The 14,080-nt window shown below is 39.4% G+C and overlaps 1 protein-coding gene across 1 annotated transcript; it reads right to left on the bottom strand.

The window, feature by feature from the left end:
- Window positions 1-4,675: 4,675 nt before the first annotated feature.
- On the bottom strand, window positions 4,676-10,249 carry LOC121140990 (ATP-binding cassette sub-family G member 3-like). The gene is made up of 3 exons (XM_040747884.1): window positions 10,103-10,249; window positions 5,534-5,670; window positions 4,676-4,739 (listed from the first exon to the last, which is right to left on the bottom strand). The coding sequence occupies exons 1-3, from the start codon at window positions 10,241-10,243 to the stop codon at window positions 4,676-4,678; spliced, it is 342 nt and encodes a 113-aa protein (XP_040603818.1). The 5' UTR covers window positions 10,244-10,249.
- Window positions 10,250-14,080: the final 3,831 nt, after the last annotated feature.

Genomic DNA, 14,080 nt, shown 5'->3' with positions numbered 1-14,080 from the left:
TTTATCATTTATATATGAGGGCTACTGAGTTTTTGTGTTAATCTTGTATCCCACCACATTACTGAAGGTGTTTATCAGCTGTAGGAGTTTCCAGGTAGACTCTTCATGGGTACCTTTTGTATACTATCATATCATCTGCAAATAGTGATAGTTTGACTTCTTCCTTTCCAATTTCTATCCTGTTGAACTCCTTTTGTTGTATTATTGTTCTAGGTAGAACTAAGAGTACTATATTGAATAGATATGGAAAGAGTGGATAGCCTTGTCTTGTTCCAGATTTTAGTAGAATCACTTTGAGTTTCTCTCCATTTAATTTGATGTTGGCTGCTTCAGAGGCATCACCATCCCTGACTTCAAACTCTACTATAGAGCTATAGTAATAAAAACAATTTGGTATTGACATGAAAATAGACAGGTGCATCAATAGAATTTAATCCAAGACCTTGACATTATTAATACACACCACCCCTATGAACACTTGATTTTTGACAAAGAAGTCAAATGGTACAATGGAAAAAGGAAAACATCTTTAAAAAATGGTGCTGGCATAACTGTATACCAATATGCAGAAGACTGCAAATATATCCATCTCTATCACCATGCACAAAACGCAAGTCCAAGTGGATCAAGGACTTCAACATAAATCCAGCTACAATGAACTTGGAAGAAGAGAAAGTGGGAAGTACCCTTGAACACATTGGCACTGGAGACTAATTCATGATTTTAAAACCAGTAGCACTGACACTGAGAGCAACAATCAATAAATGGGACCTTCTGAAACTGAGAAACTTCTGTAAGGCAAAGAACACAGTCAACAAGACAAAATGGGAAAAAATCTTCAACAATCCCACATCTAACAGAAAGCTGATCTCCAAAATATATATATTTTAAAAATTCAATGAATTAAACATCAAAATACAAAATAACCCAATTGAAAAATGGCATACAATGTTGAACGGAGAGTTCTCACAGAAGAATTTCAAATGTTGAAAAGACATATAAGAGAACCATGGTTGTATGCAGAATGAAATTTAAAAGAAGAATTATTTATAAAAAAAGAATAATATAACAAACAACAGGTACACTTGCTTTTAAATAGAAATTTTCCTTGTGACAATATCATATAAATGTTCTTTCACAAATTAAATAAAAAACACCTAACACTAAACTGACAAAACCATGTCTATTTAGGATAGTTAATTAACATAAAATGTATAATCTAATAAGACCTATGGTTGTGTTTTAATTAAATCAGTCAGACAAAAATCTATGACTCTAGAAGTCTCACATACCTTCATGGCAATCTTCCTCTGTATCTAATATAGCAGAGGAACCTCCACTAATGATGTCCAGGAAGAAGTCTGCAGGGTTGTTGAGAGAATCATAGTTGTAACCTACAAAGAAGGCAGGTCATGAGCACAAACCTGAGGACCCTCTTTCAGAGACTGGGAAATAGAAGGGGAAACAGAATCTAAGAATTTCTTCCTCCTCTTGTTCCTCCTCCACTAATTTATCTTTTCTATTATATATACACTGATACTATTTCAGCACTCTCTGTTTTCCACCTACTGTATATATGTGCATGTTTATTTTGGTGGTATACATATATACATACAATACATAGACACAGCCAGAGTAGACACAGACATAGACACAGACATAGACATAGATATAAACTAGACATAGGCATAATTTAGATATAGATATAGACTACAGGTAAACATAGACTAAATATAGACAATGACCACTAGACATATATAGAGAGTAGATACAGGAATAGACTAGACATAGATATGGCCATTAACATACACTGTACATGGACCTAGACCAGATTGGACATAGAGCAGACTAGAATAGACCTAGACTAGACATATGCATAGCCTAGTCATGAACATAGATGTAGCCTACACATAGACATAGATATAGACTAGTCATAGGCATAGACATAGATATGGTCATAGACTTATAACACACATAGATATAGTTCTTCCAATGAAACAATCATTTGAACCCAGTCTAAATTTTTACTGGACTCCATAGACTCACAAATGTTCACATATTTTTAATTGAAAATATTAATCAAAAACAATGAGTCATGGACAGCAAATATTTAACCCTATATTTAGAGTCAAGAGATTCACCCATAAATATATCCATATTTTGTGGAAATAAAACTGATGGCATGAACCATTAAAAATATTTCATCATCCAATCTGACTCTGAACAATCCAGGTAAGCTGACAACATAAGTCACAAAATCCAGACTTGAGCTTCTATAGCCTCCAATATTGCCTAAACCTGAAATGCAGAGTTACTACTAAGTGAAGTGATATCTCCATCTCCTCAGTCGGATCATGCTAAGGGAAAACTGAAAACCACCATCTGCTACGTGAGCAAGAACATGATGACACTGGGCCTTTCCAAAGCTGTTCCATGAGGGATAACTGTGCCTGGTGCCGGCATGTTAATCAAGAGGGTCACCTGACCAGGACACAGAACAAGTGACTCAGTAAAACACTGTGACACAGGTGACACAGGACAGGAGAAAGAAGAGAGACCTGAACAACAAGCTCGCGCCTCACAGCTAACAGAATCCTGTCACTACATTCACCAAAGGTATCTAAAATGTAGAAACACACACACACACTTCATCAGAGTCAAGCTGCATTCCCGAGAACTCCTGTTCTCCCAGATGCTGTGAATGAAGGAGCTCTCACAATAAAAGTCAGCCATACCTGCGGATGTGAAGTACTCCAAAGCCTCCCGTGCAGGGCCGTGAAACATGAGTTTTCCTGAGGCCACTAAGGTGAGGCTATCAAAAAATCTGAAGATGGAGTATGGGAACTGATTAATGGAGAAGATGATTGTCCGTCCCCTAATAGACATCCTAAATTTAAAGAGGGAAAAACTGTAAGTTACTGCACAGAGGAACCTTGAAATTTTCAACAAAATGTGTTATTCCCTAAGTTATACTCTTTGTTCCCATTTCAGCTTGAATTTTCCTTAAAAACACCATATCTCGCTTGCATTATGCACCTGATAGGAAACCAAGCTAAAGCTTAAGATTAGGACTCCTAGCATGTGGAATGTCAGTAGTATAGAATCCTCCTCAAGTGTTACTGACAATGAAAATCCCTGGCAGTCTTCCAGACACTGAGTGGGAATATCTGGGAGTCAGTACAAGGAGTCCATATCATGAACAGGCAGCTCAGTTGATGGACAGGTTCACTCAAGCTTGAGAACCAATGATAGAGCAAATATTACAACTATTATTGTTTGCACAATTCCCTCTAATCATTTACTTTCTGCCTCATCAGGAATTGGTTTTCACTTTTCTGACAATGTGATTCACATTCCTAACCTTGCTCTCCACGCTAAACACTTCAGTAATAACCCATTTCAAACAATATCAGCACAAGGTAGTTATAATATAATTTCCCTTTCTGTTGATAAGGCTTAAAATGTCAAGCAAAAGTCCAAAGGGTCACAGTTAGTGAGGGGCAAGCCTGGGGTTTGATCATTGGTTTAATTCCATGATAGGAAAAAATAATCTGAACTACCATTTCAGGATGTCATACTTTCTGTTATGATAACCAATAACCAAAAACTGCTTAAAACTACTGTGAAAATACTTTCATTAAAGATGCATATGTTGGCATATCTGTAATATCTCAGCACTTGGGAGAATCAGGAGTTCAAGGCCCATGTAGGTTACATGAGACCCTGTATCAAAAAGACAAACAGAAAGTATGAATGAAAGAGTGGGGGAGGGAGGGAATAAAGAATGGAGGAAAGAATGAGGAAGAAAAGATAGAGGAAGGAGGGAAGGACAGACAGAAGTAAAGAAGAAAGGAAGGAAGGAATGTTGGAGGAAGGATGGGCACAAGGAAGGAAGGGGAAGAAGAAGGAAAAGGAAAATATAGAGGAAGAAAGTTGGACATGGTAGTGCACACCTTGAATTCCAACAGAACAACTAGTTGTCAAAGACAAGGGCAGAATAAAGGAACCCGACTCTGCTCCCAGAACACTGGGATGACCCTATGCAATGCCACTAAGACTAGCCATGGCATGAGATACACATGATGGAGAGAAGTGTTCCATACTGGAAAATGAGCAAGAACTTGATCTTAGAGTATCCTGAAGCAGACAGGAAAGGGGACAGACAGGGAAAGTGGTGACTCCTGAGGAGTCTACAGATTGGAATGTGGCAAGGCTCCCGTTGTTGACTTCCTCACTGGGAAGGTACAATGATCGAAACATCTTGACTATGGAGGTATAGGCAGGAGGGTTTAGGGCAATGCACCATGATGTTAGAACAAAAACAAAAAGAAGAAGAAGAGGGAGAAGGAAGGAAAGACAGAGAGCACAGTAAATTCGAACACCAGGAGCATAGGTCATGGGAATGGGTTCTCAGTTTGGAACTCTTATTATATTTTAAAATAAAGAAAAAACCTAATCCTTAAACTTTTTCTATCACCGCTTTAGTCACAGACTTCTTTCCTGTGAGAAAGAAATGACATTTCTTTTCCTTCATCCTTCCCTAGGTTCAGGACTCAGACCTTAGGAATCATTCCTCAGCCATCACACCCAGGGATAATCCCATAGATAATCCTTTTTATTCCATATTCAAAGCTACCCAGAACCTACCATTTCCTAGCATAGGAACCCCCACACCTCAGGCTCCTGCTGACATCTTCACGTCCCATGGTGCAACCTTCTCCATGAGGCACTGATCTGATCTAAACACAGAAACCTTCCCACATTGCTACCATGGAAAACCTTAGTCCTTACAGTGATTCAGGTGGTCTAGTCAATCTACACCCAACCCACCCAACCCTGCTCACTCCAATTGTGAATGTGGAGGGCTGAATTGTGTCCTTCCAAAGACAACTAAGAACTTAGAATGTGGCTGTAATGGCAACATAGTCTTTAAAAAGGAAAGTTAGAATGAGATTACTAGTATGGCCTAATGTAATTGGTGTCCATTTAAGAGATCAGGGCTATCAGACACATGAAGAGGGAGAGGACACCATCCACAATCAGTGACCCAGGGCGCAGCAGACACAGCCTGTGGATACCTTAATGTCTGGATTCCCGATCCAGAACTGTAAGAAATTTAACTTCTATCAAGTCACACAATCTGTGGTGACTTTGGCAATACACTAGCAACTTTCCTTCCCCTAAGGTCACTGTGTTCCAGTCCACCCTGTATCTCTAATGTTCCAGACACATCAAACACGCTTATCCTGAGAGCAAATGAGTTTTCCTCCATCCAGCACTCTGTTCAGCTCTCACCCCCAGCTCACTTGTCACGTGACTGAGTGTCATGGGGACATGCTATTTAAAGTAGTGTTCCACCTTCATCACAGCCATCTTTCCTTACGCTTTTATCTCATTGTTCTCTCTGTGTATTCCTTGTTATTGGAAGTTTCCCTCTAAAACAAGGAAGAAATTCTGTTGCTTACTTCTGAATCTCCTGTGCCAAAATGCACAGGTATTGAGTAAATAAAACTAATGTTCCTTCGGCACTTACCTTTTCAGGACCCAGAAGACATCAGTAATAGTTCTCAAGTCTAAGTCAGTGGTGGGGTCATCCAGGAACAAAATGGGATGCTCGGTGACCAGCTCCATTGCTATACTGGTCCTCTTCATGAGCTCCTTAGAGCTAGGCTAAAGCACCAACAACCACCATTATCAACAAGGACAACCACAGTCAATGTCATTTGGTGAACTAGCTGCTTCCAGCAATAAAAGGTTTTGTTATATTAATATCCTGAGGAGCAGAGTGTGGAGACCTGGGAGAAGGAGAAGGACGTTCCTCTTTTCCAAGGGAGTAGAAAGAGGCTCAGGTCAGAGTTGATGAAGCCCATGCTAATGACAGTTAGTGTTTGTTCTTTATTGAATCACACATTTGAGGGCAATGAATTATCAAACTCCCAGACTGACAGAGTAGAATCTGTGTCTAAGGAATGAGGAAGATGGGACAAGAGAAGAGGAAGTTTCTCTAGTAAATTACTGGTCATTTAACACCCTCCCAACACACACACACACACACACACACACACACACACGAAAATACACACACTATACAAAACATACACAACACAAACACATGTACATACTGCTTTTTATGAAAAATTCACATTGTCTTATGTAGGAGGAAAGTAGCCAGTCTCCCTCACTCGGCCATCGCCACTGGGGCCCCCATGAACATGTGCAATAATAACTTCCCCTTGGTGCCAACCTGGAATCTGACACTGTGCTGAGAGACGTTTGATGTAGAGGCACATGTCTGGTGGAGCCATTGGGGAAACGACAACTCATCTCCAAAGGCCTATAAGGGCCAATGGGACACCAGGAGTGGGTATACAGGCAGATCCAATTTCTTCAATAAATGAGTCTGCTTCTGTCACTCCCCTGATTCCCAGAGTCTGTGTTGTTGACTCTGTACATTCTTGTTCCTTTCCCATAAGGTGTGTCCTTATAGGGCCACCAACAATGCTGCAATATCCTTATTGGGAATTTTTTAACTTCAACATTGCAATTTGATATTATTTACACTGTATAGCATCACAGAATTCATGACTTATCATGAATCCAAAGCTGATATAGTCTACAGGTTCACACAGTCTTTGTAGCAGTCAATATAATTGTGTAAGGTGAGAGGGAATAGCAAGGTTTAGGGGACACAGAACAGTGAACAATTCTCTCCAAACATGATAAGCAAACAATGATCAAGCCCTAATGATAGCACACAACAAAGTATGTTTGGGGACTGTGGATGAGTGTGGTCAGGACAAGGCAGATGATAGAAAGGAATCATTCATTTTGTTAGTTAAGAGTAGGGTTTATAGATAAGCAGACGTCTTTAATTTTTTAATGGATGAAAAGCAATTAAGTCTCAGTAGTAAGACACTACTTAATGTTCTTTTAAAATGCCGCAGTGAGAAACAGATTTTGTGAGTTGCTATTGTGAACACTCAGAAGCTCAGAAGGCTGTTATTAGCAAGTGTACTATTGTGCTGGCAACATAACAGTCAAACTTTTACAGTAACCACATATCTCCTCTACATTTCTTAAATGAAAATCTTATGAAAGGCTGGAGAAATCTTCACAAGGAAACACACTTCCTACACAAGCCTGAATCCTGAGTTCAATCCCCAGAACTTGCATATAATATCTATATGCAGTGGCAGGAATCTGTATTCCATCAAGATATGACCACAGTGAGATAGGAGGTGGATCAGGAGCATCAGGCATGCATAGGAAACAGAACAGGACAGACCTTGCCTTAAAAATGGTGGGAAGAGAAAATAGACCCTTGACAAAGGTGTCCTATGACCTCCATGATTGTGCTATGACATTTAAGCCAGGGCACATGCGCACACGCACACACACACTCATGCACACACATATTTTAGGGCATTTCTGGATTTGGTAGAAACCTGATGCAAGGGAAATGCCCATGAATCTACAAGGATGACCCCAGTTAAGACTTCTAGTAATAGTGGAATGATAGCATGAACTGGCCATCTCTTATAATCAGATTGGTGACTACACCTTGGAATAGAAGAACCTTCATTCAGCAACTGATGGAAACAGATGACAATATCTACAGCCAAGCACTGGGACAAACCTGGGGAATCCTCTCCTATTGAAGAAAGGGGGAAGGATTATATGAGCCACAGGGGTCAGGGTCATCACAAGGGAACCCACAGAAGCAACTGGCCTGCTCATGGGAGCTCACAGATTATAGATCAATGGCTAGGGAGCCTGCATGGGATCAGCCAAGATCCTCTGCATATGTTTGATAGTTGTGTGGCTTGGTCTACTTGTGAGACTCCTGGTAGTGAGAGCTGGACCTGTCTATACTGCTTTGACAGGCTTTGGGGAACATGTTTCTAATGCTAGATTGCCTTGCTCAGCCTTGTACAAGAGGAACTTAGTCCTATCTCAACTTGATATGTTATCCTTTGTTGACAACCATGTGATGTTTGCCCTTTTTGGAACAGAGGAAGGGGGAGAGGGGATGAGAGGAAGGGAGATGGAAAGCTATAATTGGGATGTAAAATAAATAAAAATAATAATTAATAAAAATCATATTAAAATCTTGCAATCTATTACATTTCCTGACTTTTAAGAAGTTAATAAATATCTTCATATGTTGTCCCTAAAAGAACAAGTATGCAACTTAGGGCAATGACTAATTGTTAAAAATACAGAAAAGAAAGTATATTGTTGTAAATATAAAAGCACACAAATAAGGAGAACCAAAGCACAAAAAATTTCTTTACTCAGCTTTTCTATTTTCTTACCAACAAGACAAACATAACATAAATGACTGTGGAGAAGTATCGTGGCAGTCAAGAGCCAGTATCTTCTTATTCCCTACTACCTCTATGGAGGAGCCAGCACAGAAGTTAATTCATGAGAATCCTAGTCTGGTGAGACCATTTTCATCCATACCCCCACTTGCCGACTCAGCAGACATCTATTTATAATCTTCTCAGTAGGTTTGTGTCAAGTGACATGTCGGGAAGTTCAGAGGACACAAGAAGACGGACGCAATCTTGATACTATAATCTCTAATCATATAACAAATACAGTACCTATCAGGTTCCATATACAATGTAATAATAAGAATATTTGCCGGGCGGTGGTGGCGCACATCTTTAATCCCAGCACTCGGGAGGCAGAGGCAGGCAGATCTCTGTGAGTTCGAGGCCAGGCTGGACTGAAAGCCTCCAAAACAATACAGAGAAACCCTGTCTCGTAAAAACCAAAAAAAAAAAAAAAGAATATTTGGGGACTCTGAATGGTTATTACCTTGGCAGGGCTGAGAATATCAAGGATTTGTTCATCTTGATAGTTAAAAATGGAATTACTAAGATAAGCAAATGTCCTTGTTTTTCATGAACAAAAAAAATAAGTATTCAGGAATGAAATACTATACAATATTCTTTTTAAATGTGTCACTAAGAAACTACTTAGCTATTAAAATGGTCAGCTGTGGAATTCACCACTTATCTATTACCTTTTCCGATCCTGTAAAAGTCTCAACAGAAGGTATTACTTGGTCCATTACACTTGCCCAAGATTGTATCTATAATACCTTACACAGAGTCTGGGAATAAATATTGACAAAGGATAAGGAAACAGAGAGTGAGGACAAAAGGATATCCTAGGTTTCCATCTACTTGCTAAGATAAAATGATCTTACAAAAAATAAATATGAAATAAAGGTTTTATTTCTGCACTATTCAAAAGTACAGTCCTCCATTACAGGGAATTCAAGGCAGGGAGCTGATGGAGCTGGCTGCATCCAGTCAAGAGCACAGAGAGGATAAATGCATGCATGCCTGACAGTGCTCAGCTCAATTTCTCCATCCTCATGCCACCCAGGACCCAAATACAAAGAATGGTCTATGATAGGCTGGGTCTTTCCTTGTGGCTTAACTTAATCAAGACAATCACACACAGAGATGCCCACAAGGCAACCTGACTACAATTCATCATAGAGACTCTTCTAGCTGATTCCATGTGGTTCTAGACTGTGTCAACTTGACAGTTAAAACTAGCCAGCACAGACAGGATAGGATAAAAACACAGAAAGACTACAGGAAATAGTAGGTACCAAACAAGTAAAAGCAAATGCTAAAGAGGCCAAGTACAACCCTAAAATGAAATGAATGCAGAGTGAAACAGAGCCATAGTCCTCCATCTCGCATCCTACGTCAGTCCAGAAATACAGTCTGAAACAACGAAGGAGCAAGTGTTGTAGGGAATGGGACAATAAACAGAAGAAAGCACTTGTCAAGTTCTCTAAAGACTCAAGAGTTTAAGGCTGAAGGAATAATGGGCTCATGTGAGAACACAGGAAAATGGCCATGTGAGGAACACAAGGAAATGGTCATGTGAGGAACATTTTTTTCCTGCTGGATCACACTCCATTCCCAGGCTTTACCATTGCTAAGGTGGCTTCCCAGCTAAATTTCCACTTTATAACATGTGACCAGTCACTCAGACATCCACACAGGGATGTCTTTCTGTCTCTGTCTCCCTCTTTTGTTTCTGAGTGTTTTGAGATTTTTCTTCACATTACCTTGACATTTGACTCCTCATTCAGATGCAGAAGTTCAAGGACCTCATTAATTCGTTTCGTTTTTTCATCTCTTGTTATAGACAGTGGAAGTCGAAGAGCTGCTGAGAACTCTACATTCTCTCTCACAGTCACTGTGCGCATCACTGTGTCATTCTTAAAGTTAAGTGGAATTTTAATTGCAAAAAGTTATCAGTAACACCATCACTCTAGTCACATATAAAGTACACCCAATGTACTGTTTTACTTAAAAATAGTCTTTCAATCTTAGTAATTTCAAGTAGAGAGCCTGATGAAATCACTTTGATTCCCTTCCCATTTGCCTTCCATGTAGAGCTCAGGGATTTTGGTGATGCTACCTGCAATTATTTTCAGAAAACATCTTCTAAGCAGTGGAGAAAGATGGAGGAAGGGCAAGGTTGAACAACAATAGTGCTTTGTAGAACTAAATCACAGGAGCAATTACTAATACTATACCATAGATGTCATACCCAATTCCTCCCGTTCTTTCTATTTAATAATGCCAGCCTCAGGCTAATGAGTCATTAGGAAAAGCTGGTGTAGAGAAAGTTGGGCCTACAAATGTGTCATATAATGAACTGGAAACACACAAATCCACAAGCTGAGCATTTAACCATACAGAGGCAGAGGAAATCTAAAATCACAAATCCACCAACACTTACTTGTGGGACATAACCAGAAGTGCATTTGAAATTAGCAGGTCGCGGTTTTCCATTTATCAAAATATCTCCTGATAATCCACGTGGATCTTTCCTTGCAGCTAAAACATCTAACAGCCTGCAAAGGGTTATATATGTTGTATAGTTTACTTTCGCCCTTCAGTAACAGCTGTTACCCTTCAGCCACTCAGAATAAAAATTATTCATGTCAAAAGTTTACTTGAAATCACACACACACACACACACACACACACACCTTTCCTTTCAGTATGCGCTCTAATACAGCCCAGAATTATGAATGCAAGAAATAATCCACATGACCGCCCCTCCCTGCTATCTGACCTTGGGGACTAAAACAGGTAATATCCTTCTGTATTTTGAGAATTAGGCCTGGTCATGCTTTCTTGTCCCCAGAAATTTCTCCTTTATCTTTATGATTTTAATACTATCTTCCCATATTAAATAATAAATGACCCAACAACAAATGCCAGTCATTCTATCATTTCCCATCAGGAAAGTGACCTAGTAAGACTTTCTGTTGGTGGTAGAAAATGAGAATACACCATCCTGCACATTATTCACAGCATACGGGACAGAGTCACACATATACACTCACACTGTACTTAGACAACTCCTAAATAATTGGTTTTACAGCATGGAAACTGGATGCAAAGAGTTTGCACATGCTTTCTGTTATACTCACAAAGATCTGCTCCCATACTGAGGTCCCATGAGGGCATTGAGGCCAGGCTTCATGATCCCACTGCAGACACAAAATCAAACTGGGTGATTTTTCTATTTAAAAGAAGTTGTATTACCTTAGTGTCTATAGTGAATATGCTATTGAAGTTGGATGAAATTGTTCAGAAAAATAAGGAAATATCCACAGAAAAATAAAATATCAATAGAGGTCCATTGTTTATAAAAGTTATCAATTGCTAGTGGGGACTCATCAGAAAAATGTCTCAGATATCACAAAATCATTTTTGTTCATTATTTAAATGACTTGTCTTTTTTGAAACATGGTGCATCTAAGTAGCAGATTCTCATGAAGACTCCATTATACATATGTACAGCCTGTATGTGTCAAGTATGTAACAGCTTCTTGCTAATGTTTGATGAACAGTATCTTCATATAGCCCTACTTGGTGCCTACTAACCTAATCAAGTGAAACCAACAAGTCATGGGATATCAGTTAATGTGTCCTTACCATTAAAATAAAATCAATTAATTCATCCTAAGAAGAAATGTAAACAACAGAAAGAAGTGCTCCAGAGGGCAAGAGGGCTTTACCAAGTTTAACACTCAAAAGAACAACATCCAAGAAACCCTATGAATCAAAATAGAAAAGATAAATACAGACACACATAAAATAATAACTTCCTTCACTGATAGAGAGATTAAAATATGCTCAGTTTAGAGTTGGGGGTCATCCCTCAAGGAGAGGACATAATCATTGATGAATAAGTACAGCACAAATACAAGTTCTGTCAGAAAACAGAGTAGTTAGTATCCAGATTGAAAAGAAGGCATTTTCTTGTAGAAAATTTACTTAGCTCTGTTCCCATTTGGTATTTCATATGCAGACAATGTGTCACTCTGCCTATTGCCCTCTTGGTAAGAAAATGATGGAGGTTGTAGGTGGAGGAGCAGAAACGACCAGTGTCCAAGAACAGAGGCCATGGTTGTGGTAGGGAGGAAGAGGCTATGCCAACTGTGGGAGAGATCTTGCTCTGTGTGCTCTGTCCTGAGATTGGTTGGAAGCATGCCTTCTCTATGTCTTGGGAAAATGTGTGGATTATTGGTTTTAGCTCTTTGTAGCTATTGATGAATTTTGAGCAATGGACCCAGACTTTCTGCTGTTGGAACTTCCTCATTGCTTCTATATTATCACTTGTAATGGCCTAGTCAGCTTGTTATAAATTCTCAGGTCAGTTTTGGAAGGGGATGTGTATACAGATGTGTACACAATTCTTTTATATTTTCCAATTGGTAGTATTTAAAATTGTAATATTCCCATATATCACTTGATTTTAAAAGTATGCCTTTTGGGGCTGGAGAGATGGCTCAGAGGTTAAGAGCACTGACTGCTCTTCCAGAGGTCCTGAGTTCAATTCCCAGCAACCACATGGTGGCTCACAACCATCTACAATTCAATCTGGTGCCCTCTTCTGGTATGTAGCCAGAACACTGTATATGTAATAAATAAATAAATCTTTTTAAAAAAGTATGCCTTTCAGACCAATGGAATCGAATTGAAAATCCGGGTATTAACCCACACACGTACGAACATCTGATCTTCGACAAAGAAGCTAAAAATATACAATGGAATAAAGAAAGCATCTTCAACAAATGGTGCTGGCATAATTGGAGACTGGCATGTAGAAAAATGCGGATCGATCCATGTTTATCACCATGCACAAAACTTAAGTCCAAATGGATCAAAGACCTCAACATAAATCCAGCCACACTGAACCTCTTAGAAGAGAAAGTGGGTGGTACCCTTGAAAGAATTGGTACAGGAGACAGCTTCCTGAACATAACACCAGTAGCACAGACAGTGAGCTCAACAATTAATAAATGGGACCTACTGAAACTGAGAAGCTTCTGTAAGGCAAAGGACACAGTCAGCAAGACAAAAAGGCAGCCCACAGAATGGGAAAAAATATTCACTAATCCCACATCTGACAGAGGGTTGATCTCCAAAATTTACAAAGAACTCAAGAAGCAAGTCTCCAAAACAGCAAAGGACCCAATTAAGAAGTGGGCTGCAGAACTAAATAGAGAGTTTTCAATAGAGGAGTCTAAAATGGCTGAGAGGCACTTGAGAAAGTGCTCAACATCCTTAGCCATCCGGGAAATGCAAATCAAAGCAACTCTGAGATACCATCTCACTCCTGTCAGAATGGCTAAAATCAAAAACACCAATGACAATTTATGCTGGAGAGGATGTGGTGAAAGGGGGACACTCCTCCATTGCTGGTGGGAGTGCCAACTGGTTCAGCCACTTTGGAAAGCAGTATGGAGATTCCTCAGAAAAATGGGAATAAACCTACCACAAGACCCAGCAACTGCACTCTTAGGCATATATCCAAAAGATGCCCATTCATATAACAAAGATGTCTGTTCCACTATGTTCATAGCAGCTTTATTTGTAATAGCCAGAACTTGGAAGCAACCTAGATGTCCCTCACCCGAAGAATGGATAGAGAAAATGTGGTACATCTACACAATGGAGTACTATTCAGCAGAAAAAAATAATGGAATCATGAGATTCGCAGGCAAATGGATGACACTAGA

The sequence above is a fragment of the Mesocricetus auratus genome, unplaced genomic scaffold (genome assembly GCF_017639785.1).
Source record: "Mesocricetus auratus isolate SY011 unplaced genomic scaffold, BCM_Maur_2.0 Super-Scaffold_100006, whole genome shotgun sequence".
In the NCBI taxonomy this organism is placed as follows: Eukaryota; Metazoa; Chordata; class Mammalia; order Rodentia; family Cricetidae; genus Mesocricetus; species Mesocricetus auratus.
Note: the sequence above shows the minus strand (reverse complement) of the source record. Positions and strands in the feature narration are given on the sequence as shown.